General features: G+C 40.0%; 1 protein-coding gene across 3 annotated transcripts in view; it reads right to left on the bottom strand.

Moving 5' to 3' along the window:
* The window catches only part of STON2 (stonin 2), a 144,688-nt gene that overhangs the window by 101,159 nt on the left and 18,036 nt on the right, over positions 1–25,493 (bottom strand). For all 3 annotated transcript variants that reach the window (XM_049612388.1, XM_049612387.1, XM_049612389.1), the window contains 2 exons: positions 7,586–7,858; positions 5,571–5,855 (listed from right to left, as the gene is read on the bottom strand). In XM_049612388.1, the coding sequence (XP_049468345.1) occupies positions 5,571–5,855; positions 7,586–7,673 (373 nt within the window). In that variant the 5' untranslated portion in view covers positions 7,674–7,858. The remainder of the gene's footprint in view (positions 1–5,570; positions 5,856–7,585; positions 7,859–25,493) is intronic.

Raw genomic sequence — 25,493 nt, 5'->3', positions numbered from 1 at the left:
AATTTCTGCACATTCAGTACAGCACAGCAAACATCTCTCCATTCCACGCACATGCTGCCCATAGTAAAAAAAGTTCACTTGATACACACAGCTACGGCCGAAAACAGGCCCAGCGTCTGCTAGCTGGAAACTAATAAACTAAGAGAAGCATTTTTTAAAGTGGATAAATGAGAAATTGATGGACAAACCATTTCTATACTGTCAGATTAAACTGAAAAGAACCAGATGGACACTTATTTTGTAGAAGTTGGCCACCCAGACAACACATAGCTTTCTCCAAGTGGGCATCATTGATCTAGGGCAAAACTGAACAAGAGCCCTGGAGAAGACCCACAATCAATGGATATATAACAAGGGGAAATGCTTTAAGTTCTAATTTTCATCCTTCCCAAGAAGAGATGATAGGCCTGGCTATAAAATGAACCTTTTAGGCAAGCAATTCTCCCAACATCCACTTCTTCCTTTGTTTTCTCAAAGAAGCCTCAGATTTTTAGCTACCATGAAGTGGAAAGCTTTTTTTTTTTTTTTTTTTTTTTTAAAGACATGCAGTGGTTGAAAGATGGTCAACTGGAGGCAGATGGAGAAATCATGGAAGCACAGGCTGGCTCCGGTTTCATACTAGAGGACCCAGGAAGCTCAACGGGCTTCTGTTAAATTTTGAGCACTTATGTTACTCAGCTTTGTATATGAATGTCTGCATCTATGACAACTACACAGAGGAGATGCTTAATAAATATTTGGTGATTCAAAGAATAAACTATAAAAGGCTGTCAAGTTTGAAAGTAAAACATACCGGCTAACACATCTACTTAATAAATGGCCTGCACTATTACAGATGCTCCTCTAGCCCAGACTGACTCATTTTCAGTCTTATGCAAAGGCTCTGCTTTAGGATTTTGGACACTTGGTCCATTAGTTAACTGTGGCTGCTGTAACAAACTTGGTGGGTTAAAACAAGAGAACTTTGTTTCCTCCCAGTTCTGGAAGTGAGAAGTTTGAAGTCAGAATCACTAGGTGGAAATCAAGACACCTGCCTGGCAAGCACTCCCTCCATAGGCTCTGGGAAAGAACACATTTGCTTGCGTAGGCCTCAGGCTTCCGGGGGCTGCCAGCATCCCTTGACTGTGGCCTCAACATTCCACTTTACAAGGTCGCCATCTTTAAATACCCTTCTGTTCTGTCTTTGCATTGTCTTCTTTGTGTGGGCACAATCTCCCTCTGCCTCCCTTTTATAAGGGATACATGTGATTACATTTAGGGCCCACCTAGATAATCCAGGATTATCTATCAAAATCCTTAACTTTTTCTTTAAGTTTATTTATTTATTTTGACAGAGAGAGAGAGAGGAGGGAAAGAGAGAGAGAGAGAATAGGGGAGGGGCAGAGAGAGAGGGAGAGAGAGAGAATCCCAAGCTGGCTCCACACTGTCAGCACAGAGACCAATGCGGAACTCAAACTCATGAAGCATGAGATCATGATCTGAGCCCAACTCAGATGCTTAACTGACTGAGACACCCAGGTGCCCCCCAAAATCCTTAACTTCATCCCATCTGCAAAGACCCTTTCTTCAAATAAGATAACATTTACAGGTTCCAGGGAGTGGGTCCTGATATCTTTGGGGGCCATTATTTAGCTGAGTATTACCAAACTGAGTATTACCAAAAGAATAGAGCAGGCAGCAGTGATTCTAAGAAACCTCAGACTGTCTCTATCACTATGAGGATACTTGCTGCACAGATCTGTGTTATTTTGGTGTAATGCCTGCAGTTACGTATGAGATATTATTGACATTGCACAAGTTCTCAAATCTATTGAATTTAAATCAAAATCTAAGCTGCCTGACAGCTGTCAGAATGGAACTGTCTATCTTGGGAGAGATCTGCATTATCTGTGTTGAGAGGGTGGAAGCCTCCTTTCTCCTTATCATGTTGACCTTAGCTCTACCAACCACTCTGCCTTGTTGTCAAACCCAATCTGTGTAAGGAAATCCACGAGGGAATTAGCATACATGGGTGAGGTTGGTTTGGGTAATAGAGATATTGATGGGTCAAGGCTGGGTATTGGCAGAAGAGTTGGGATTGGAGCCTTGGATTTATTACCATTTTCTTTACCACTCTGATGCTTAACACATGGTTCTTGGGTCCCTAGAATACTACCTGAGGTAATATTTAGGGCTGGCCCTAAACATGGTTTATTCCTGCTTGTTGCCCACACATTGAGCCTCAAGTCTGCTGTGAAACCAGTCTACAGTCTCCCCCTAAGGCAGAGAGCTCTACCTCTATAAGGCTGAGTTAAATCTTCATATGTGGAAACATATGGAATTGTTGTCTGAACAATTTTCAAGGCAACATAATGCTTTCAACACATTTGAAAACTATCATTTCTTGATTTGTTCTATAGTAATATCCATACATCCCATATCCTTATTACAATGCACACCTGGGACTAGGGTAAGGCAAGTGAGGAACTCCCTTTGGGTGCAAAATTTAGGGGGTAACAAAAATCTCAGGAATCAAGTAACATTTTAAATGCGGTATTTTAAAAATATCAAATGAGAAAATTATGGCCCACAGACTTAGCCACCTATTTTTGTAAATAAAATTTTATTGGAACTAGGGCCAGGATTAGGGTACCAGTGAGACAGTCATGCAAGTATAGGTTGAATCTTATTTTTTAAAATACTGATACTTTGTTCATCAAGGATTTTTTTTTGCATTATTTTCATTTTTGAATGAAAATGTGAATAACTTTAAAATAATTCTGATTTTCTAAATGAATTTTTTTATTAAACAAATTTTAGGGGCACTTTGATGGCTCAGTCAATTATGCGTCCAACTTTGGCTTAGATCATGACGTCAGTTTGTGAATTCTAGTCCTGCATTGGGCTGTCTCCTGTCAGCACAGAGCCCGCTTCAGATTCCCTGTCCCTTTTCTCTCTCTCTGCCCTTTCACCATGCTTTCTCTTTCTCTCAAAAATAGACATTTAAAAAAATTTTTAACCCAATTTTTTTTCCAAGACAACCATTTTTATTCAAGATAACTGTTACACTTGAGTATGGCACAGAAGTGCTTTATGCCATTTTGTCACAGAGAATATTAAAAAGATGTATTTAAGAATCAAGATTTAATAAAATTCAATAAAATTAATAATTTTTACTACTTTATCAAGGATATTATGTTGAAATTGACTTCTTTTTTTAGTATGGGTACATGGTGGCCAGAATCTTTACTCACCATTACTTTTGTACCATACAAATTCAAATGCAGTGAAAAAGGCAATCTTAGAATTATTATGAAAATAATTTGACCCCAAGGACCCTTTGAGAGACTTTTGGGCAATCCCAGTGATCTATAAACCACACTTTGAGAACTGCTGCATTAAAGGATAAGGTTTTAAAAATATGTCAAAAGCACTATCAATGGCAAGCTAAGATCCTCAGTCAGATGGAGGCAACGTAATTAGGACTAACCCCAGAGTTAGTTTTGCAAAAATAAGTGGTGAAGAGTTGAAGCAAACTGACCATCTATACGACCATCATTTACATAATTCTGAACCACCAAGAAATCTTTGAGGCTAACGGTAAGGTATGAACAAGATGTGAGCAAATCTGAATGCCATGAATACAGCAGTGACCTGAAAGCAGGGCCATTTTGGGGCAAGTGAGTAGAGAAACACCATTTCACCTATCCTCAACTCCCCAGCCTCCCAGAATGAGGGAGCAGAGAAAACCATAGCAGGAACAGCAGGACATGGGAGCAAATTAAGTCATGGTGCATCCCTGGACTGTTCCAAGACCCTGGGGCCAGTCTGCCTGGCTTTGAAGCTCTCCCCTGCCACTTGCCAGCATACAACCTTGGGCAAATTCCTAAACCACTGTCTGTCTCAGTCTCTTCATGTCCAATATAATGTTAATGCTTTCCTCATATGATTGTTGTTAAGAGGTGCATTAAGATGATGTAGTTAAGACACTGAGCACGGTGCCTAAGAAAGTATTTGGTAAATATATCTTATTAAAATAAGGAAAATATTTCTGTACTGATTCACTCCCCAATGTCGGGTAACTCTTCCCCACATGCATAAATGCTTAATCAGCCCACTGTTTTGCCAGCATTAGGTGTTCAGTAGAGGTAACTTCCTCCCACCAGCAAGACTGGGAAGCCTGTCTGGACCTGTCATTTCATCCTTGCTGCTCTGAGTGTCATGGCTCTCTCACCAATGATTCACTGAAAAATCTGATGTTTAAATGTGAAAAGGTATACATAACATGCGAATTGTTACGTAAAAATTGAAGTATTTATTATATAAAATTATGTTTTATATTTTCTTAAATTGTTTTATTGGTGCTGAAAACATGTTTGAAAACAAAAAGGATTATTTTTAAAAATTAAAACTAGCAAAACATTTAAGCCACCCACAAAAATAATATCAACCATGCTTTTTTCTAGTAGGGCTCTATGGTAGGCAACATAATGCCCCCACCCCCGCAAAGATATCCACATCCTTCCCCAGAACTGTGAATATGTCACCTTACATGGCAAAAGGGACTTCGCAGATATGATTAAATTAAGGGCCCTGGGATGGGGAGATTATCCTGGATTATCCTGGTGGGCCCAAGGTAGTCATAGGGTCCTTAAAAGCGGAAGAGATGGGCAGAAGTCAATCAGTGAGAGATGTGACTACAGAAGAAAGGCACAGAGAGCTGCAACATTGCTGGCTTTGGAGACAGAGGAAGGTACCATGTGCCAAGGAATGTGGGCAGCATCCAAAAGCTAGAAAGGGCAAGGAAACAGATTTCCTGGTTTCCCCAGAACCTCCTGGAAGGAATGCAGCCTTGCCAACACCTTGAATTAGCCCAGTGATGCCCATTTGGACTTCTGAATTACAGAAATATAAGATAATAAAGTTTATGTTGTTTAAACCACTAGGTTTATGGTAGTTTGCTATGCAGCAAACAGAAAACTAAGATAGTCACAAAGGTTATCCAATCAGTGCTGGTATGCTTTGGTACACAATCAAATAAGCAGCCAGGTCACCAGGATGGGGACTAACAACTCCTCTGGCTTCACTAAGCTCCCCAGTGCAGCTTCTCGCTGTTTAAATGCCACAAAAATAAGAGAATTATCATTAACAGCAGTCCCTTCCTCTGAAGATTTAGATTCAACAGGTCTGGGACACAAGAATATCCATATGTAACTAGTGACTCTATTAGAAATTGATGGTGGTCCATGCTCTGAAAGGCATTCACTTCTGCTTGTAAGGAGCTTATAATTTAGGTGCTGGGTAAATATAATTGCAATACCTAATAGAGAGATAAGTAAATATTCATTCTTCCAAAGACAAGTTAACAACCAGGGACAAGTATAAAAAGCAAGAAATGGCCCAGAACACATTAATCCTTCCATATGCTTTGTTAACAAAAACTAGTTGTAGAATTAAGTCAGATGAGATCTCTGCCAGCTCTTTTGTATGGCCAGTGCCAGAGGGCTCTGATAAACCAGCACCCTGGTAGCCCCCACCCACTTCTCCCGGGTGAGCACAGACCTAAGTCAGAACCCTTCACAGCCTCCCACCTGTCTCCCTTGTTTCCTTATGAGGTGGTGACGTGCTGGCCCAGGGTGTGTCATCTTCAAACTGAACCCAGTTGCTGAAGGCCGGGGCCAGGTCAGGTGGGGGCTGCTCGGGGCTCCCAGGAGGGGACGCCGCTTCAGAGATGAGGCCCAACTTTTCAGAGGAGTCATCCTGCTCTGAGTGGGAAAGTTCCTGAGAGCCTCCATGTGCCCCATGGTTCTCCCCAGAGGAGCTCTCAGACCGGTCTGAGTAAGAAGACAGTCCTGGGAGGTGCTCTTCGGTGCCCCCTGAAACAGATACCAGACACTGCCATCAATCATGTGAGGGAGGCCACTCTTCAAAACTGTCTCATGGAGGAAAAACCAAGGATAGGTAAGGGGTGATCACAAGACTCACCATTCTGGTGGGTGAGGGTGAAGAAACAGCCATGCCCGTCTGTCTCTATGCCCAAGGAGTGTTTCCCTAATAATGTGTACAAAGGATAACCTCTGCATGTCCACGGTCAGTATCCAGGCAGGCTGAGACTTCCAGTCTTACTCACTCTTCTGACCCCAGTGCCTATTCCAGTGCTTGGCAGTCACAGACAAAAATGTTTATAGAGGCCAAACAGGAATATAACTGAGTCGAATGAGGAAAGCAAAAGGCAACAAGGACTGGTAGACACTCACACTGAACAAGAAAGCATCCGTCTGGACTGAACACCTTGAAATTCAAACTTTAACCTCTGTGCAGTTGAAACTACACATGTCTGCAGACCGCCAGGTGCAAACTCCGTACCAATGATAAGCTGAATGAGGCCCAGAAGCTTCTCCCCTAGCTTTCTAGCACTTTATTGGCGCGGGAACACTTCACAGTCTTCAAAAAAAATTTTTTTTCTTAAAGAACTATGTCCTAATTGTGGTGGTGGTTACACAAATCTATACACGTGTTAAAGTTTATCAAATGTGTACCCTTTAGACTAGTGCTGCCCAAGAGAAATAAAAGGTGAACCACATATGTAATTAAAAATTTTTTAGTAGCCACATTAAAAAAAGTAAAAAGAAAGAGGTTAACTACATTTACTAATATAAATTTCAACTCAGTGTGTTCAAAATGTATGATTCTAACATGTCATTAATATAAACGTTATTAATGAAATATTCACTTTCGCTAGGTCTTTGAAATTCAATGTGGGTATTTTATACTTCAAACACATTTCAATTTGGACTCGCCACATTTCAAGGACTCAAGAGCCACGTGACTCCATCCTGGAGAGCTCACCTGTACACTCACACTTTCCAGGTGCTGTAAGTGAAGCTGGGCGGATACCAGTTGACAGCAGTAGCTGCAGTGGAACAGAACCAGCTGACAAGGCTCTGCAAATATCTCCTGACCCCTACCTTGACCTTCATCCCTGAGCACCAGTTCCCTGGAAGTCATTTAGCCATCTTTATCATGATCATGGATGACAATTAACTGAGCTCCTTCCGTGTGCCAGGAACTGGTCTAAGTCCTTTACATATATTAATTCATGTAACCCTCACAGCCACCCCGAGGAAGCGACTGTGATTGCCCCTACTGCTCAGATAAACTACCGCTCAAAGAAGTTGAATAAACAATCTACCCAAGGGCACATCACTTATTTGTGACAGAGCCAGGATTTGGGCCCAAGCAGTCTGGCTCTAACACCTGTCACTCTCCGCAACTGCACTTTAGAAACTGAGGAAATCCAAATTGCTGGTGGGAGGAACACCCTAAAAGGCCAAGTGTAGAGTAGTTTGTAAATACGAAGTTTATGCTCCTTGGAAGAAAGCAGCCAATACTTTTGCTGTTTCCAGACCCTTTTGTTTGGGATTCTAAGGTTCCTAAGGCTTCTAAGAAGGCTTCTAAGTGGAAGAATCTGCACCTCAGGAAGGTGACACACTGGCTCTTTTGTACATATTAAGATCCCACCCAAAGAATGATCAAGTAGAAGTCATCGTAAACAATTATGGTTCTTTGCTAATCTTTTCACCTAAGAAATGAAAGTGTTCCTTACCCTCAGAAGGAACAGGAAAGAGTGGCTCCTCATTGAAGGAGACCCACTCTGACTGGTGGGTAGCAATCACATGGTCCAAGGTAGTCATGCTAGGAAGGCACTGGTCATCTTCACACTGATGGCCTCGGGCAGACCCCAGAGTAATGTCTGGGGTGGGGTATGGTGGCACGCTGGACTTGGGCCTCAGCTCTGTTATGAGGGTCTTGTAGACAGCAGCACTCAGAACGTAGATAGATTGGCCCTTCTTGTCTGGCTAATCTGCCAAGCAGAAATCTGTGTAAAAAAATAATAAAAGTTAAAATGACAACTGTCACCTTATATCCAATACACACAGGTCCAGGGTTTTCAACACTGCCCACAGGGGGGTCTGGAGAGTTTCCAACTTGTATTCCTTCTCTCTGCCCTGTCTTGTCCCCAATTCTTGTACAAGTAAAACCTTGGTTTGTGAGAATTTGTTCTGGAAACATGCTTGTAATCCAAAGAACTTGTCTATCAAAACAAATTTCAAGATCCGTTGGCTCAGTTGTGATCATGTGACGTTTGGTGTCACATACTACTTGTATTACAACACATCGATTGTTCATCGAGTTAAAATTTATTAGAAATGTTTGCTTATCTTGCGGAACACTCACAGAACAAGTTACTCGCGATCCAAGGTTTTACTGTATCTGCCTTTAGCACTAAGGTCTCTGTACGTGACTTCATATCAGACTTGCAAATAATCATGCAAATTTTAGCAATTAGATTCCCAAATTTCCCCAAATATCATATTTTAGACATACTTTTATTTGTAATATAATGCCATTATGGTAAAACAAAAATTAAAACTTTTCAAAGTACTTTCACTTTCTTTTACAGGACAGTAAAATAAAAGCCTGTTTTTTCCTATTAAATCAATGCAGTTTCTTGCCTTAGGCAGGTAGCTTTTTTGCAGGCCTGATTTAAATTCTTGGCAGAAACCCAACCATCTCCAGATGGTACCTCCAAGCATGGTTTACCAATCAAGAAAAACAGAAATGGAGTCATCTTTTTCATTTGGAGTAAAGGGGGAGGGAATATTTGCTTTAGTGAAACATGTGAGTTAAAGAAACATATTTTCAATCTAGCCCATTTTCAATCTACTATGAAATAGTACATAAAAGTCTAGCCTTTACTCACATTGCAATTATGTTCTATGTGTATAGAACTTAATAGACTTAATAGACTTATAATTCTGTTTGTACTAGTAATGTCCATTTACAACTTGAACCTAGCTCTTGCTCTCATAATAAATTAATGAAATCTGAATTAATGCAAAATTAATGTGTTTCCACAAAAGAGTTACCATCTGCCCTGAACACTACCAGTTCTTATTAATGGAATATTCACAATATTCATTTTAGTCTAGAACAATTTAACTCACAGTCTTCTGACTGGTGTATAACACAAAGAACATGTTGAGGAAATTTTAGTGTAGATTATTATCTGCTATAAATCATCTATGCTGGGCTTAATCTGAATAGAAATATGTAATAGTTTTTGCCTTTTTTGGTAACTAAAACAGTTTTGCTGTACAATACTCCCTAAAAATAACTGCTTGCAGACATTATAATTTTCAGAAACATATTTTCATACCATACCTCATTTGATTTGATAGCCATTTTAGTTGAGTAAGACATTTAACTATATATTCCTTTACAGATGAAGAAATTTGGGGTGAGAGGAGTGACTTATCCAACATTTTTGTTGTTTCCAGGCCTTTGTTTGGTGCCCTAAGATGTTTCCTCCAGGATTCCAAGTGGAAGAATTCACACATCCCAGGACAGTGACAAATGGACTCTTTTTTTTCCTCTATAAGATCCCATCCACAGAATGATCAATTAGAGGCCATATTAAGCAGGTGTGTTCAATGCACCAAGCTATCAATGACACCCTTAAACCTGGGTCTTCTGGTGCCAAAACACTCTGATCTTTGGGTCAAAGCCACAAAAACAGTACTAGAATATATGCAGACTATCGTCCAACTAAAGCACTTTACAAACATCAATGGCAATGGAACCATAATGAAATGATCAGTGGAACTCCCTATGTGGAAATCTGCCAGGGCATTCCAGCTGTACAGAAAATGGAAAGCCTGGCAATCTCTCTTCCAAGTCCCTCTCCTAAGATTCTTACCAACCACAAGACCAGACATGTGCAAACAGCCCAGAGAGTGCAATGCTCCAAACCCAGATCTCACCAGAAAACCACGCAGAAGCCCAAAGACCCTAAGAGCTGACACCAGCAGGCTTCTCCCATAAAGCCTTTCTCAAGTACCATCAGACATCAGCGTCACTCAGTGTGGTAATGGCTGCAGGCCACAATAAGACAGCAAAATTGAAGAGTCAGACTCCTCCTCTCCCAATAACAGCAGTATGTAAACCAGATCCAACAGCAACAAAAAAGCCACAATACAAATTCATGTGCTGACACATGCAGCATCATAGCTCAGTGGGGAAAACATCCTCCTGACCCCGTGATGATGAATCCAGCGAAATTCACAGATGAGTGTGGGTGGGGGATGGGACAAGGGAAGAGGAAAAGGAAAAGGGCGAGGGTAATGGGAAAAAATACCTAGAAATTGTAGAGCTCAAAGGTTTTAAAGACCAACAGTCCAGCTCTCAAGTTCACAGATGAGTAAACTGAGGTCCAAGGAAATCAAATGTAGCAACAGAGAATAAAAGCATGGGCCTGGGATTTGAATCCTCTGCAGCTTTTAAGACTCATTTTACCTCTGTACAGAAGGAATAACAAAATTCACTTCATAATTTTAAGGATTAAGAGAGATAATACATACTGAGTGCTTAGTACTGGGAGTAATAAACACTCTGTAACAATGACAATGATAATAGCAGGTAACCTTACAGAGGGCTTACTATATGCCTGCCAGGCCCCATTCCACACACCTTATAAATGTCAGCTATAACCACTGCTGTTATTAAGTTACTTGCCAGAAGTTACACAGCTCATTAGAAGTCTTGGGACTAGAATACAAATTCATGAAACCACCCTTTTCTGTCACTTACACATTCTGGCTTTAGTCATTTCTCTTTTCAATCATTTTTAGAGAAGTTCTCCCAGATGTTAAGCAGAGTCAAGCACTCAACCTCCTCTTTAGAGATACAAGCACACTTTGGCTGAGGAATCAAGACCACTACTCAGAAAGTATGAATGAAAGAAGAGTCCCAAGGATTTATCTACCCTTCCTTAGCTTGTCCATCTCAGATCTAGATACAAGCTGGTTGTTGATAATAAGCAGTCCCAAGAAAGCCTGGTGGAACAAATTTGTTACAGGGAACCCTTTATCATATCCCAGTGAAATGGATTCTAGTTATCTGCCACGAAACAGCCACATCTAATAAATCATGAGACACTAGGCCTTGCGGGTGCTGTGCTAGCAGCTAGAAACCACAGAGGAACCCAATAATTGTGAGGCTAAGTTCACACTAGAATTGGTTTCTCTATAAAAACCTCACCCCATTTTTAGAATGTGAATCATAAAGTTAGGCTGAAAATCACCACAAATGGTCGTGACTCAGTATCAGCAGCAGGACTGACCAAGAGACACTGCAAATTTCATTGCAGTCTCTGGCTTGCCACTTCAGAGAGCAGCTTCTTTCTCGGCGGCCTTACACACTAAAATCTGGGGGTGGAGAACAGTTGGCTGAAAAGATGGGAGTCGCAGAAATAGATCTATCTTGTGCCAATCCTCTGATACGCATTCATGAGTCCTATGTGTTGGAAATGTACTAAGCACCCTTTGAAACAGTGACCCACAAGCAGCTTGCAATCTAGCTGGAGACACAGAAGAGCAAACACAACAAATCCAGGAATAATCCTGCTGGAGGACACCAAAAATGCTGCTCAGCCACTTAGAGATCTCTAAGGGCTGGAGCCATAAAGAATTGAGCAGATTTCTTGGATCTGAAGGACATCCTTTGTTCTGGGCCACCGGAAGGGAGGAGTAAGGATATTTGAGGGCATCCCCGGGACAAAGGATCACCATTAATATAGTGAAGATTAAGAGTCAGACCTTTGTGGGCTTGTTTCTAGGTGGGTGAAGAGGTCAGTCTGATGAGAGCTGAGGTGTTTACTGGGGAAATGTGGGGAGAGAGAATTGGTAGCCTTAACAGCTGAGGAGAAGAGTTCAGTGGGAAATGTTAAGCTGCCAAAGGTTTGGGTGGAGAGTGACCGAAGAAATGTACCTACAGGAGATGAATGCTCCTTGGACCACACTGACAAGGAACTTGGAGATGAAAGCTATTGGTCACAACAGGACCTCAGTGTTCCATGCGAAGTAAGGGGGCAGCATCATCAGAAACATGTACTGAGTTCTCTGTGCTGGGCCCATTTTAGGGCCTGAACGTACAAGGAAAACAAGAACTGGCCTCAAGTAGTTCAAAGCAGATGGCGGCAACATAAACACTAATACAGTAGGCTCTCTAACCTATTATGACAGGTGATCCCTCAAAACAATGACAGCAGAGCATAAACGTATTAAGAGACTACTGAGCAGTAGGTGGTCATGAGCTACACCTTAAACTGGAAGGGAGGGCTCTTAGCAAGACAGCAGAGGGGCAAAGGCATTTTAGGGAGGGGGAACAGGACTGGTATGTCTAGTTGACAGTGAGTTACGTTCTGTTTACAGGAGATGGTAGGAGTGGTGTTGAGTGCACTGGAAAAGGAGGGGCTGGAATAGTGACAGTTCTCAATCTTAGAATGAGTTTGAACACATGAAACTACCCTTCCCATTCCCACTGCCAATGCCTTGATTCATCCCCTTATTGTCTCTCATCCAGATAATCACCAGTGTCTTACCTGTCTCCCTGCCTTCATGGTCACACCCCTCCAACCTATTACCCAATGTATTATGCCAGAGTACTCTTCTTAAAACCTGAAATGTCCATGCCATGGCTCTGCTTACAAACTCCTCAATGGCCCTCATAGCCACAGACTCCTCTCCTTATGTTAGCCAGAGTTGGTTTCGGTTGCTTATAATCAAGAACTCTGATATATGGTACCTTTCCCTGACTTCCACTAATTCCACTTGTCCCTATCGTCTATGTGCTGATGGTATCTTACTTACACTAATTTACCAATTTATAATGAAATTACTTGCTAATGTGGGTCTCATGCCAATTAGCCTGTATGCTCCCTGGAAAAGGGGACTATTTTGTTGTTGATGTCTTCAACTCTTAGAATAGGGTCTTGCATTTATTAAATGTTGAGTAGATGGTGAAATTAGTGAATGAACAAATTAACTTATTTTGTCACTCTTTAGGGCTTTGAGCAGGTAAATGTTTTAGTAAGGTTAATTTAACCTCTTTACATAAGATAACTTCAGGAACATTCTAGATATAAGGCAACACATACATCCCCTTTTCTCTTTGATCTAAAACTGTGCTATCCAATTTAGGGGGCGCCTGGGTGGCTCAGTCAGTTAAGTATCTAATTCTTGATTTCAGATCAAGTCATGATCTCATAGTTTGTGAGTTTGGGCCCCAAATCAGGGTCTGCACTGGCAGTGCAGAGCCTGCTTGGGGTTCTCTATCTTCTCGTCCCCTGCTCACACTCTCTCTCAAAAGAATAAACATTAAATAAATAAATAGGTAGATAGATAGATAAAACTGTGCTATCCAATTTCAATACAGTAGCCACTTGACACAAAGTAAGTACTGACATGTGGCCGTCTAAATTGAGTTGTTCTTTGACAAGGAGGTCCACTTTCAGCATCATTACTCAACATAGCATTGGAAGTCCTAGCCTCAGCAATCAGACAACACAAAGAAATGAAAGGCATCCAAATTGGCAAGGAGGAAGTCAAACTTTCACTCCTCGCAGATGACATGATACTCTATGTGGAAAACCCAAAAGACTCCACCAAAAAATTGCTAGAACTGATCCATGAATTCAGCAAAGTTGCAGGAAATAAAATCAATGTACAGAAATTGGCTGTATTTCCATACACAATAATGAAGCAGCAGAAAGGGAAATCAAGGAATTGATCCCATTTACAATTGCACCAAAAGCATAAAATAGCTAGGAATAAACCTAACCAAGGAGGTGAAAAATCTATACACTGGAAACTATAGAAAGCTTATGAAAGAAACTGAAGAAGACACACACAAAAAAATGGAAAAACATTCCATGTTCATGGATTGGAAGAACAAATACTGTTAAAATGTCAATGCTACCCAAAGCAATCTACATATTCAATGCAATCCCTATCAAAATAACACCAGCATTCTTCACAGAGCCAGAACAAACAATCTTAAAATTTGTATGGAACCAGAAAAGACCCTGAATAGCCAAAACAATCCTGAAAAAGAAAACCAAAGCTGGAGGCATCACAATTCCAGACTTCAAGCTGTACTATAAAGCTGTAATCATCAAGACAATATGGTGCTAGCACAAAAAACAGACACTCAGATCAATAGAACAGAGCAGAGAACCCAGAAATGGACACACAAATGTATGGCCAAACTAATTTTTGACAAAGCAGGAAAGAATATCCAATGGAATGAAGACAGTCTCTTCAGCAAGTGGTGCTGGGAAAACTGGACAGCAACATGCAGAAAATGAACCTGGACCACTTTCTGACACCATACGCAAAAAGAAACTCAAAATGGATGAAAGACCCAAATGTAAGACAGGAAGCCATCAAAATTCTCCAGGAGAAAGCAGGCAAAAACCTCTTTGATCTTGGCCACAGCAACTTCTTACTCAACAAGTCTCTGGAGGCAAGGGAAACAAAAGCAAAAATGAACGGTTGGGACCTCATCAAGATAAAAAGCTTCTGCACAATGAAGGAAACAATCAGCAAAACTAAAAGGCAACCGATGGAATGGGAGAAGGTATTTGCAAATGACTTATCAGATAAAGGGTTAGTATCCAAAGAACTTATCAAACTCAACACCCAAAAAACCAAATAATCCAGTGAAGAAATGGGTAAAAGACATGAATAGACACTTCTCCAAAGAAGACATCCAGATGGCCAACCCACACATGAAAAAATGCTCAAAATCACTCATCATCAGGGAAATACAAATGAAAACCACAATGAGATACCACCTCACACCCGTCAGAATGGCTAAAATTAACAACTCAGGCAACAACATATGTTGGCAAGGATGCAGAGAAAGAGGAACCCTTTTGCATTGCTGATGGGAATGCAAACTAGTGCAGCCACTCTGGAAAACAGTATGGAGGTTCCTCAAAAAATTAAAAATAGAACTACTCTACAACCCAGCAATTTCACTACTAGGTATTTATTCAAAGGATACAGGAGCGCTGACTCAAAGGGACACATGCACCCCAATGTTTACAACAGCACTATCAACAATAGCCAAAGTATGGAAAGAGCCCAGATATCCATCAACTGATGAATGGATAAAGAAGATGTGGTATTACTCGGTGATCAAAAAGAATGAAATCTTGCCATCTGCAACAACATGGATAGAACTAGAGTGTACAATGCTAAGTGAAATGTCAGAGGAAGACAAATATGATTTCACTTATATGTAGAATTTAAGAAACAAAACAGATGAACATAAGTGAAGGGAAGCAAAAATGAGAGGAAGACAAACCATAAGAGACTCTTAAATACAGAGAACTGAGGGTTGCTGGTGGGGTGTTGGCTGGGTGGATGGGCTAAATGGGTGACGGGCATTAAGGAGGGCACTTCGTGGGATGAGCACTGGGTGTTATATGTAAGTGATGAATTGCTAAATTATATTCCTGAAATCATTATTACACTATATGTTAACTTGGATTTAAATTTTTAAAAATAAAAAAATAAAATAAAATAAATTTTGTTCATGTATAAAATATATATCAGATTTCAAAGCATACAAAAATGTGTAAAATACCTATTTAATAATGTTTATATTGACTACATGTTAAAAATATATTAGATATACCAGGTCCAAAAGAACATATTTTTAAAATTAATTTCACCTGTTTCTTTTAACATTTTTTAAATGGAGGCAACTAGAAAAGTTTGGACTATATTTCTATTGAACAGCATGGCTCTAAAATAATCCATTCTTTATTTTATCTTTTTTTTTCAAGAATATTTTTCAGTAGACATAGAAGAATTTGAGAATTTGAGGTTGACTTTTCTTCAGTATTTTATCTTTTGCTCTCAATTTTTTTTTAACGTGTATTTATTTTTAAGAGACAGAGAGACAGAGTGCAAGTAGAGGAGGGGCAAAGAAAGAGAGAAACACAGAATCCAAGGCAGGCTCCAGGCTCTGAGCTGTCAGCACAGAGCCTGACACTGGACTCGAACTCAGGAGCTGCGAGATCATAACCTGAGCTGAAGTTGGACACTTAACTAAGTCACCCAGGAGCCCCTGGTCTCTATTGTTTCTGATGAGGAGTTGACTTTGATTCTTATGTTGTTGTTAATTTTTCCCCTTTCTCTTTGGTTGTCAGCAATTATCTATGATATGTGTAGATGTGGTTTTCTTAGAACTTACCCTATTTAAAGTTTGTGTACTATTTTGAATCTGTATGTCATTTTTTTTGTTATATTTTGAAAAATTCAGTCACTATTTCCTCTAATACGTTTTTCTGCCCCCTTTCTCTATCTCCTCTCCTACTGATCTGTTTTCAAGTTTATCGGTTCTTCTATCATCTTCATTTCCTGTTAGCTTATCCTGTGAATTTTTCATCTCAGTTACTCAACTTTTCTATTTTAGAATAGATTCATTAGATACTTTTATAGTTTCTATTTCTCTGCTAAGATGCCCTATATATTCTCTCATTACAACAATATTTTCCTTTAGTTCTTTGAACATATTTATAATACCTCCTTTACAGATTTTGTCTGCCAAACCCAACATCTGGGCCATTTGGAGATTAGTTTCTATTGACTGTTTTGTTTTGTTTTGTTTTTGACTAGGGGTAATAGTTACCTATTTTTTTGCATGCCTACTAATTGTTGATGATACACAGAAGATTTCTGAATTTGAAGACAATCAACTCTGCAGAGTTGATTTTTGCCAGAAGTCAAACTGCTTGCTCACACTCATCTTGTCTGGGCTTGGCCTTCCACTTTGTTGGATGAATTTGTGAAAAGCCGAAGATGTCTCCTAAGCTCCTCTGACTGCAGATCTCAACTTTCAAAGTCAATCTCCATGGCAGATTTTGACAGCTCTGGCTTTGTTAGGGTGGGTTTAGAGTAGGTCTTACTGTAGAGCAGCAGCTGGCAAACTACAGCCATGACCCAAGTCTGGCCCTCTGCCTTTCCTTATGAATAAAATTATATTGAGACAAAACCATGCCCATTCATTTACATACCGTCTATGGCTTCTTTTGTCCTATTAATAGAAAAATTGAGTAGTTATAACAGATGCTGTATAGCTCATAAGATCTAGAATAATTACTACCTAAATCTATTTAAAAAATTACCAACCTTGGTTGAAAGCATGTTTCTTACCCCTAAGACACAGACTTTCTATCTTTCCTGGATGCTTAGAATGTGTTAAGGAGGTCTTTTCAATGTGGCTAGGCTGGACTGCCACTATCTCCCAATATTGCTTGACCTCTAGTATTTCTGTCCCATTCTCAACCCTGGAGCCACCACTTCTGAGAAATCTCGTATGGTTTCAGTCTGTATATTTGCACTCCAGCCAGGCCAAGGATTCCCTGGGTACACCCAGACACACTTCTGTTCCCCCATTCCCCATGCAATTCTCTCTTCTCTAATGCCCTGCCCAGCAGATTTCAGCTGCTTCGCTGTCCCAGACTCTGATCTCTGTTTCCTTAGCTCAGCAGGACTGCTGTGCTCAGTGCAGACTCCAGCATACAATGCTGCAGTCAGAAAACTTTCCCCTGGAAGAGAGCCAAGGTGATCATCAGGTTCACCTCACGAGCTTTCTTTCTCTCACGATTGAAATACTGTGCTTTCTGTTGACCAATACTTAAAAACAGTTGCCTCATACAGTGGTCCAGTAGTTTCACGGTTGTTCACTGCACAAGGACTAGTATGTTACCAGTTATAGCCAAAATTGAAAGTCCTCCCCTGAAACATTCCCTTCTGACTTGTAATCATTTTTAATAAGAAAAAAGAAGTCCAGTTCAGATAATCTACATTAGGGTGATTTTATAGTGATGTCTTGGAAATGTTAATTAGAAGTTTTAGAAAACTTTCATACATCATATGAAAAGGAAAGGTGAGTTTCATGTAGCTATATGGATTAATTCCATTCCTTCAGAGCTGAGAAAATGTTTTTATTTTGTTAGAGGAGCCATGGTTTATACTACTGTAACATAATTCTTATTCGGTTAGTGATCCAAAAAGGTAATTTAAATCTGAGAATTTAACCATCTCCCTCTTGTATCTCTCTGCCATATATATTCAACAAGATGGCTACTTTGGAAATCTTTGCACCCACTTGTTGGGTTTTGAGGCTACTGGCAACGCTATCCAGCCATCTGTCTGGGGTTTATGCAGAAACATCTCAAACTAGATCCTAGTGCCCATTCCAAACCCCAAAGCAGGCCTCGGCTTTTTTCTGATCAAAGACAAGCATCTAAAGGTCAAAAAGAAAACTGGGAAGAAAGAAAGGATGAAAAAAAACTAAGACTGCATAGATTATATGTATTTCTGTAAAGCTTTCTTCCAAAGCAAGACATTCAACCAACGTACTGAACGTCTACTATGAACTCAGCATTTGCAATGTAGAATACAAAATAATACCAAGCATGGTTTTATACTCCAAGACCTCTGTCACAGTGGGCTAAAGAAACCACAACGATTTAATCACAAAGTTAAAGTAACCCTGCCACTTGTTTCATAACTTCTTAGAATAAACAGAAGCCCAGAAGGCACAATTACCCTATGGCAAAGACCTATATCAGATTCAGGACTTGGAACACTGCTTTTCTTCCTTCTTCTAAAGTCTTTTCCTTTAGGAGAGAACAGAGTTCATTTTAACAGAATCTGAACACTGGAAAACACACACACACACACACACACACACACACACGCCCTTTAATTAACAGGTGCTTTGATGTTCCCCAAGGGAAAAGGTAAGGGGCTTTGGTTATATCTCTTATCTTTTCACCATTTTTTTCTTTCGTTCTTTCATTTAAATATAATATTCTTTAAAAAATTTTTTTAAATGGGGCATCTGGGTAGCTAAGATGGTTAGTTGTCCATCTCTTGGTTTTGGCTCAGGTCATGATCTCACAGTTTGTGAGTTCAAACACCGCATCAGGCTCCACATTGTCAGCAAGGAGTCTGCTTGGGATTCTCTCTCTCTCTCTCTCTCTCTCTCTCTCTCTCTTTCTGTCTCTCTTTCTCTCTCTCTGCCCCTCCCTCACTTGCTCTCTCAAAATACATTTTTAAAAATAAAAATAAATAAATAAAATTTTTTAAAAAGACTGATCACTCCTCTTCCACTGAAAATTGGTGAATAAAATGAATACCCAAGCCTCAAGTCAAACATACATAAGAACTCCAAAAGGAATATATGTCATATTTCAACTAATGTCAGTATGTATCGATGATTCTCCACTATTTTTCTTTCAATCATATACATCATAATTCCCTATCTCTAGATATGTTTTTGTCCTCTCGAAAGTCACATTATATGTGTGTGTATACACATACATGTACACAAATATATATACGTATATATTTACATGCATGCATATATGTATATCCCAATGTTATAATTACAAATATTCTATTGTGTGATTTCTCTTCAAAATAAACAATCCTGATAGCTGTGTTAATTAAAGAACTCTATGACTCCACATTCAGAGTCAAGGATCTAAGTCACACTTGGCCTGAAAAACAGGTTGTCTCTGATCTTTGGTGCATTCCTGAGGCAGTGACCCTGAAGGACATCCCCAGGTGCTTGAACAGTGTGTTACATCCAGAATGTAATGAATAACCCTGACAGGTCACCCTTTAAAGTTTGCAGAACACTTTCTAGTACCTCCAACTCTTAGAAGGATCTGGTTTCCTCCATCTTGGTAAACTCATCTTGCTCACTTTAGTTTCATATTTGGAATAGGAATACTACTATTTTGCCTGTATGAAAGTAGGACGTTGGTGTGGATAATTTCTTTCCATCTACATTTTAGAGCCATGAATCTATCACTTTAGATGTTCCATCATAAGGCATTGATGTCCGTTGCCTAGGCGTCTATAGGAGTCCTACAGATCCCAATGGTGGCCATATTTCCTAGGCGTAACCCTAAGACTTTCCAAGAAGCTAAGCAAAATATTATTATCATGTTTCACTGAAACTAAGGCCCCATGGATTATAAAATGCATCTAATTTTAGATATTATAAAATATTTTTAAATATGTATACTTATACGTGTATATATATATACATATATATAGAGAGACACATACATATATATACACACATTTCTTTGCATCAATGAAATGTACTTTTAATACTGACCAAAAATTGTAATTAGTATGTATTTCCAGGATGCAAATAACTTCATTAAGTATTTCAATTCATTTTTACAATAACCCTGAGATAAGTAAAGCAAATATTTCTCTCATTTGATAGATATGTGAACTGGCTCAGGGAGGTTGCTTGACTAGGCTAAGTTCACGCAGACGACCACGACAGAGTTGGGTCAGGATCACAAGTCTTCTGACTCTAACTTCTATACTCTCTCCTCCACCACATTGTGCTTTTCAGAAAATAGGTATAACAGGTATGTTGGCTGAATCCCCAACATTCATTTCTTCTCCTCATCCAGCACCAGGGGATGGACTGTTACTGGTTAATAAGCCAATCACAAAAATTTCTATTCCTGCTTTCCCAGCCTCCCTTGCACCTAGGGGTGGCCACCTGACCAAGTTCTGGCAAATGAGACATAGATGAAGGTATGGTGAGATCCAAAGCTCTGAGAAGTGGTTTCTGTCTTTGCTTTGTCTTGCTTTGTATTGCATGTCTCAATGAAGCACACGGATAATGCTCATGCAGGCCTGATCCTTTCCTTTTCTCTTTTTTCCTGTCTTGAATATGGTCATGATGGCTGCATTGTGATAATCACACTGCAACCACAAATGAAAAGGCAAGCGAATCACAGTCATTGGCCCTGATGTCACTGAGCCACTGATCCTGTATCAATAATCATTTAACTCTATTTATTGTTAGATGAAAAAAAATGTTTTTGTTTAAACTATTATGATCAGTTTTTCTGATACAGGCAGATGAATGCAATTCTAGGTTAACTGTGGCAATCAGAATTCTAAGATGACCCCTATGATCTCCATGTCCTGGTGCAACTTCCATAATTATGTCATATTGAATGGTAAAAGGGATTTTCAGATGATAGCCAGTTGCCATTAAGATAGGGTGACTAAAATCAGAGAATTTTCTCTGGCTGGTAGCAAAAGAGGTAGTTCAGAGAAGTTCAAAGCAGGAAAGGAAGGTTCTCCATTGCTCAGATGGAGATGACCACAGGGGGACTACAATCCTAAAACCACAAGGAACTGAATCCTGCCAACAACAAGCATAAGTTTGGAGAAGTCTCTGAGTTCCAAGTGAGCACACAGTGGGCCAATCCTTAATTTCAACCCTGTTGAAATTACTCTGGATAGAGAACCCAACCATCCTATGCTAGCATCATAGTTTAGAAATGGGAGGAAAATTTATTTGAGAGTTCAAAATCTTGAGGAACAAAGACTTTCTAAAATAACCTCCCAGTGTGGATAAGGGACTGGACCTCAACTGACATCAACTACTACTCCTAGTAGGAAACAAATTAAAAAAATAATACAAAATAGCAAAAGAACACAAAATTATACATGTAGCATTCTGGAACATATTACATAGGATCTCTCTCCAAAAAGTTTGTCTTTTTCTGCCTTGCTTACTTAGACTACTGCAAAATTAGCCTGCCTTTCCAGAGACATGGGGCAAGGCTGGAAGGGTGATTGTTTTTAAAACAAAAAGTTAAATTACAATTTTGGGTATCTTTCCTTTGAACATCATGAGGCTAATGAACATTCAACCAGTTTACTGGTGCAGTAATGATGATACCATACCAATGCCTCTTCCTAACAATAGGGATGTCAACATTTTGGAATGTATTAAAAGTCAGCCGAGGGGAGAGTGAGCAAAAAGGAAGGAAAGGAGAAGTAGAACAGATTGTGGAATCTCCTCTCAAACTTTTTAAAAAAAATAGGATATTTACTAATTCATCCACCAAATTGTTAGCAAACATCTGCTAGATGTTCAGGATACAAAAGTAATCAAGATAAATATAGACCAAGATAAATATAGACCCTGCCTTCAAGGGGCTTACATCCAAGAGGGGAAAACAAGGATGAAACAAATCAACTGTAAACATGTACAATATCTGCAAATCAATACAAGGTTAAGACCAGGAATAACAAGGGATCTTAATTATTAGGGTGATAGATCTCTCTGAAAAGCTGACATTTAATTACTACTTCAAGGGTAAGAAGAAGCCAACTATGACCAGCAAGAAGTACAAAGCATTCAAGGTGGAGGGAACCAAAGGCAGAGTCTGAGATAGAAACAAAAAAGAAAAAACTGACAGTAGAATGAGCCAGGAGGACAGAAGCCTAAGATATGGTTATAAAGGTGTTTCCTTTTTAGGAATATGGGTCTTATCAGCCAAATTTAGATATTTAGATTTTATTCTAAGTACAATGAGAAGTCAACGAAGGATTTAAAGAACAATAAAATTTAATTTGCCTTTTCAGAAGCTGAGTGGAGAACAGATTGGGAGGGTTAAGAGTGGAAGTGGAGAGAACAATTAAGAGGCTGTCACATAGCTGAGATGAAAGATGATGGCGGCCTGAAACAACTCAAGTGTCCTTCCATGGAAGAATGGATAAACAAAATGTGGTATCTACATAGGACAGAATATTATTTAGCCTTCAAAAGGAAGGAAATTCTGGGGCGCCTGGGTGGCTCAGTCGGTTGAGCGTCCAACTTTGGCTCAGGTCATGATCTCACAGTTCATGAGTTCAAGCTCCACATCAGGCTTACTGCTGTCAGCACAGAGCCCACTTTGGATCCTCTGTCTCCCGCCTCTCTCTGCCCCTCCCCTGCTCACATGTCTCTCTTAAAAATAAATAAACATTAAAAAAAGGGGGGGGGAAGGAAATTCTGCTACATACAACATGGATGAACCTTGAGGACACACACTAAGGGAAATAAGCCTGTCACAAAAGGACAAATACCATTTGATTCCACAGAATGTCCCTGAAGTGGTCACATTCACAGAAACAGAAAGTAGAACGATGGTAACCAGTGGCTGAAATGGCTGGGGAGTTAGTATTTAATAAGTACAGAATTTCAGTTCTCAAAGATGAAAACAGTTATGGAAATAGATGGTAGGGATGGTTGCCCAACAATGTGAATGTATTTAATCCCACTGAACCATCACTTAAAAATGGTTAAGATGGCAAATTTCATATGTATTTCAACACAATTTTTAAAATAAAATTTTTTATAAAAAATGACCATGTAAGCTGAAACTATGCAAAGCAATTTTCATAATCAAAGAGAAAAATTTGACCGTTTTGTGGTCTTTAAAACCTTTTGTCAAAACATTAAGAACTCTCTTACTGATTATAAATGTATAGGGTAATAAAGACAATCACAAAACTAACATCACTTAGTACACTGTCATTGAAAAATTAAAGTGATTTCTTTTATCAAGAAAAAAAATATATAGTGGCCAGAATCAGGATGGGAGCAATGAAGATGGACAGAATGAAGCATATCTGAGATAGATGTTGGAGGTAGGGTCTATAAAACTTTCTGATGGATGCCATACATAGGGAGAGGAAGGGTGGAACAGTAACTCCTGGATTATGGTCGAGGACTGGGTGGAAGGCACTGCCATTGACTGAGTTGAGGGAAAGAGTCAGAATTTCGGGGCAAAGTAAATATTTCTTTTTAAACATGATGCATTTGGGATGCTTATTAGACATCCAAGAGACATGTCAACTGTGAACTTGAACATGCAAGTCTGGAGCTCAGTGCTGGAGATATACATTGAAAAGTTATCACTACACAGAATGGATCAAGTCTACTAGAGAGAGACTGTAGGAAGGGTGGCTAAAGTTCTTACATGCATGGCCAGTGTGGAGGTACACCACAAGACTCAAGTCCCAGGGCCCAGTGACTCCAACTGGAAAGAAAAGAGGAGGGAGCCCAAGTTAGGGGGTGCTGCCATACTCTGCTCTTCAATACATGGGCATGTGGGAGACAGAGGTCCTAAACCAACCAGGCCATTCTATACCCGACCATGTGGAAATAGAAAAAGAGTTTGAAGTGGGGCTTTCTCCATGAAATGCTTTGAATCCCAGTCTTGGAGAAAAAAAACTTGAAAATGCTTCTAAAGAACTCAGTAAATCCAAATATCTTCAGTGCTAACCCTGTCAGCAGGAGAGGGGCAGGTACCAGGCATGTTATAACACAGGCAGGAATTTCCTGAAACCACAGGCAATTTTACAATTCTGAATAATTATTAAGTGAAACAAAGTGGGTGAGAGTAGTCAGTAGATTGCAGCGTTATTCCAAAAGTAAGGTCTGCACATCGTTATCAATCAAGCAGCAGAATGAGGAAACAGCACCCTGAAAACAAAGTCAGGTGCTTTGGCAACTCTCCTGGAGCCACCAATCATTCTTCCTCACGGCTGGTTGGGGAGGCACAGGCTCAGGGAAGGGCAGCAGCTGGAGTGGCTCTCCCTTTATCAACAATGATGCCCACAGACCTATCTCCTACCTCTCCCAGTCTATACCCAAGCACCCTTCATGTACAAGCTCACTTCTGTCATCCCATAGATGAGGCACATTATCCCCTTTGTTCCTCCAACCAACATTCTAAGGTAGGTACTATTAGTGATATCACCATTTTCGAGATGACAAAAGCTGAGAACAGAGAGATTAAGTAACTTCTTCATGTCAGAGCACTAGTAAATGGTAGTGCTGGGATTCTAACCAAAATCATTCTAAGTTCTGAGACTGTTCTCTAACAATCATTGACTCATTCATTCTGCCAACCAACAAGCACTGAGAGCCTATGATGTGCCAAGCCCTGACTGTGCTAGTTTTAGGGATAGAGAAATAGATGACAGAATCCAGAAAGGCTATAATTAGCCAACCGCCTCATACTCATGAAGGACTTTAATATTATTAAAAATGGATACAGGGGCACCTGGGTGGCTCAGTTGGCTGGGCATCCAACTTGGGCTCTGGTCACGATCTCATGGCTCATGAGACCGAGCTCCACATCATTCTCACTGCTGTCAGCGCAGAGCCCACTTTGGATCCTCTGTCTGTCTACACCCCCCTCCCCCAGCCCCTCCTCCACTTGTCTCTCTCTCTCAAAAATAAATAAACATTAAAAAAAAATGGAAGCACACATTTAGTCACAGGAATACACTGAAAGGATTGAAAGAGGTGCCTCCCACAACCTTCAATTCATGCCCCATTACCAAACCACTCTGCCTAGAGAGTTCAACGAATATCATTTATAACTCCTATAGTTATCTTGCATGCAGCAAAATTATATTTTCTGTGTTTCTGTATGGGTTTCTGTGTTTTTCTGTGTAAGAATATGCATCAAAGGTTTTAATTTGGTTAAATGCAAATACACAAGAAAGGTCATAATATTTTTCTAACCCTGTCTTGGAACTCTTTCAATCCTTAATGTATTGGGAACCTCAGAAAAAGGAAGGAACATAGGTCTCTCTCTACTACCTCTAAGAGGCACTGAACTTGAATGACAGCATGGGTAACTATGGAGGATGACCAAAGGTCACAGGGGTGGAGGAGCTCAGGCAGGCTTCCTAGAAGAGGCCTATCTTGGGTCTTAGGAAGCTGAATTACACACGGATTCAGAGCACAATCTCTGTGTGCAG

Source organism: Panthera uncia, assembly GCF_023721935.1.
Source record: "Panthera uncia isolate 11264 chromosome B3 unlocalized genomic scaffold, Puncia_PCG_1.0 HiC_scaffold_1, whole genome shotgun sequence".
Taxonomy (NCBI): Eukaryota; Metazoa; Chordata; class Mammalia; order Carnivora; family Felidae; genus Panthera; species Panthera uncia.
The sequence above is the reverse complement of the archived record's forward strand: the minus strand, read 5'-3'. Positions and strand labels throughout refer to the sequence as shown.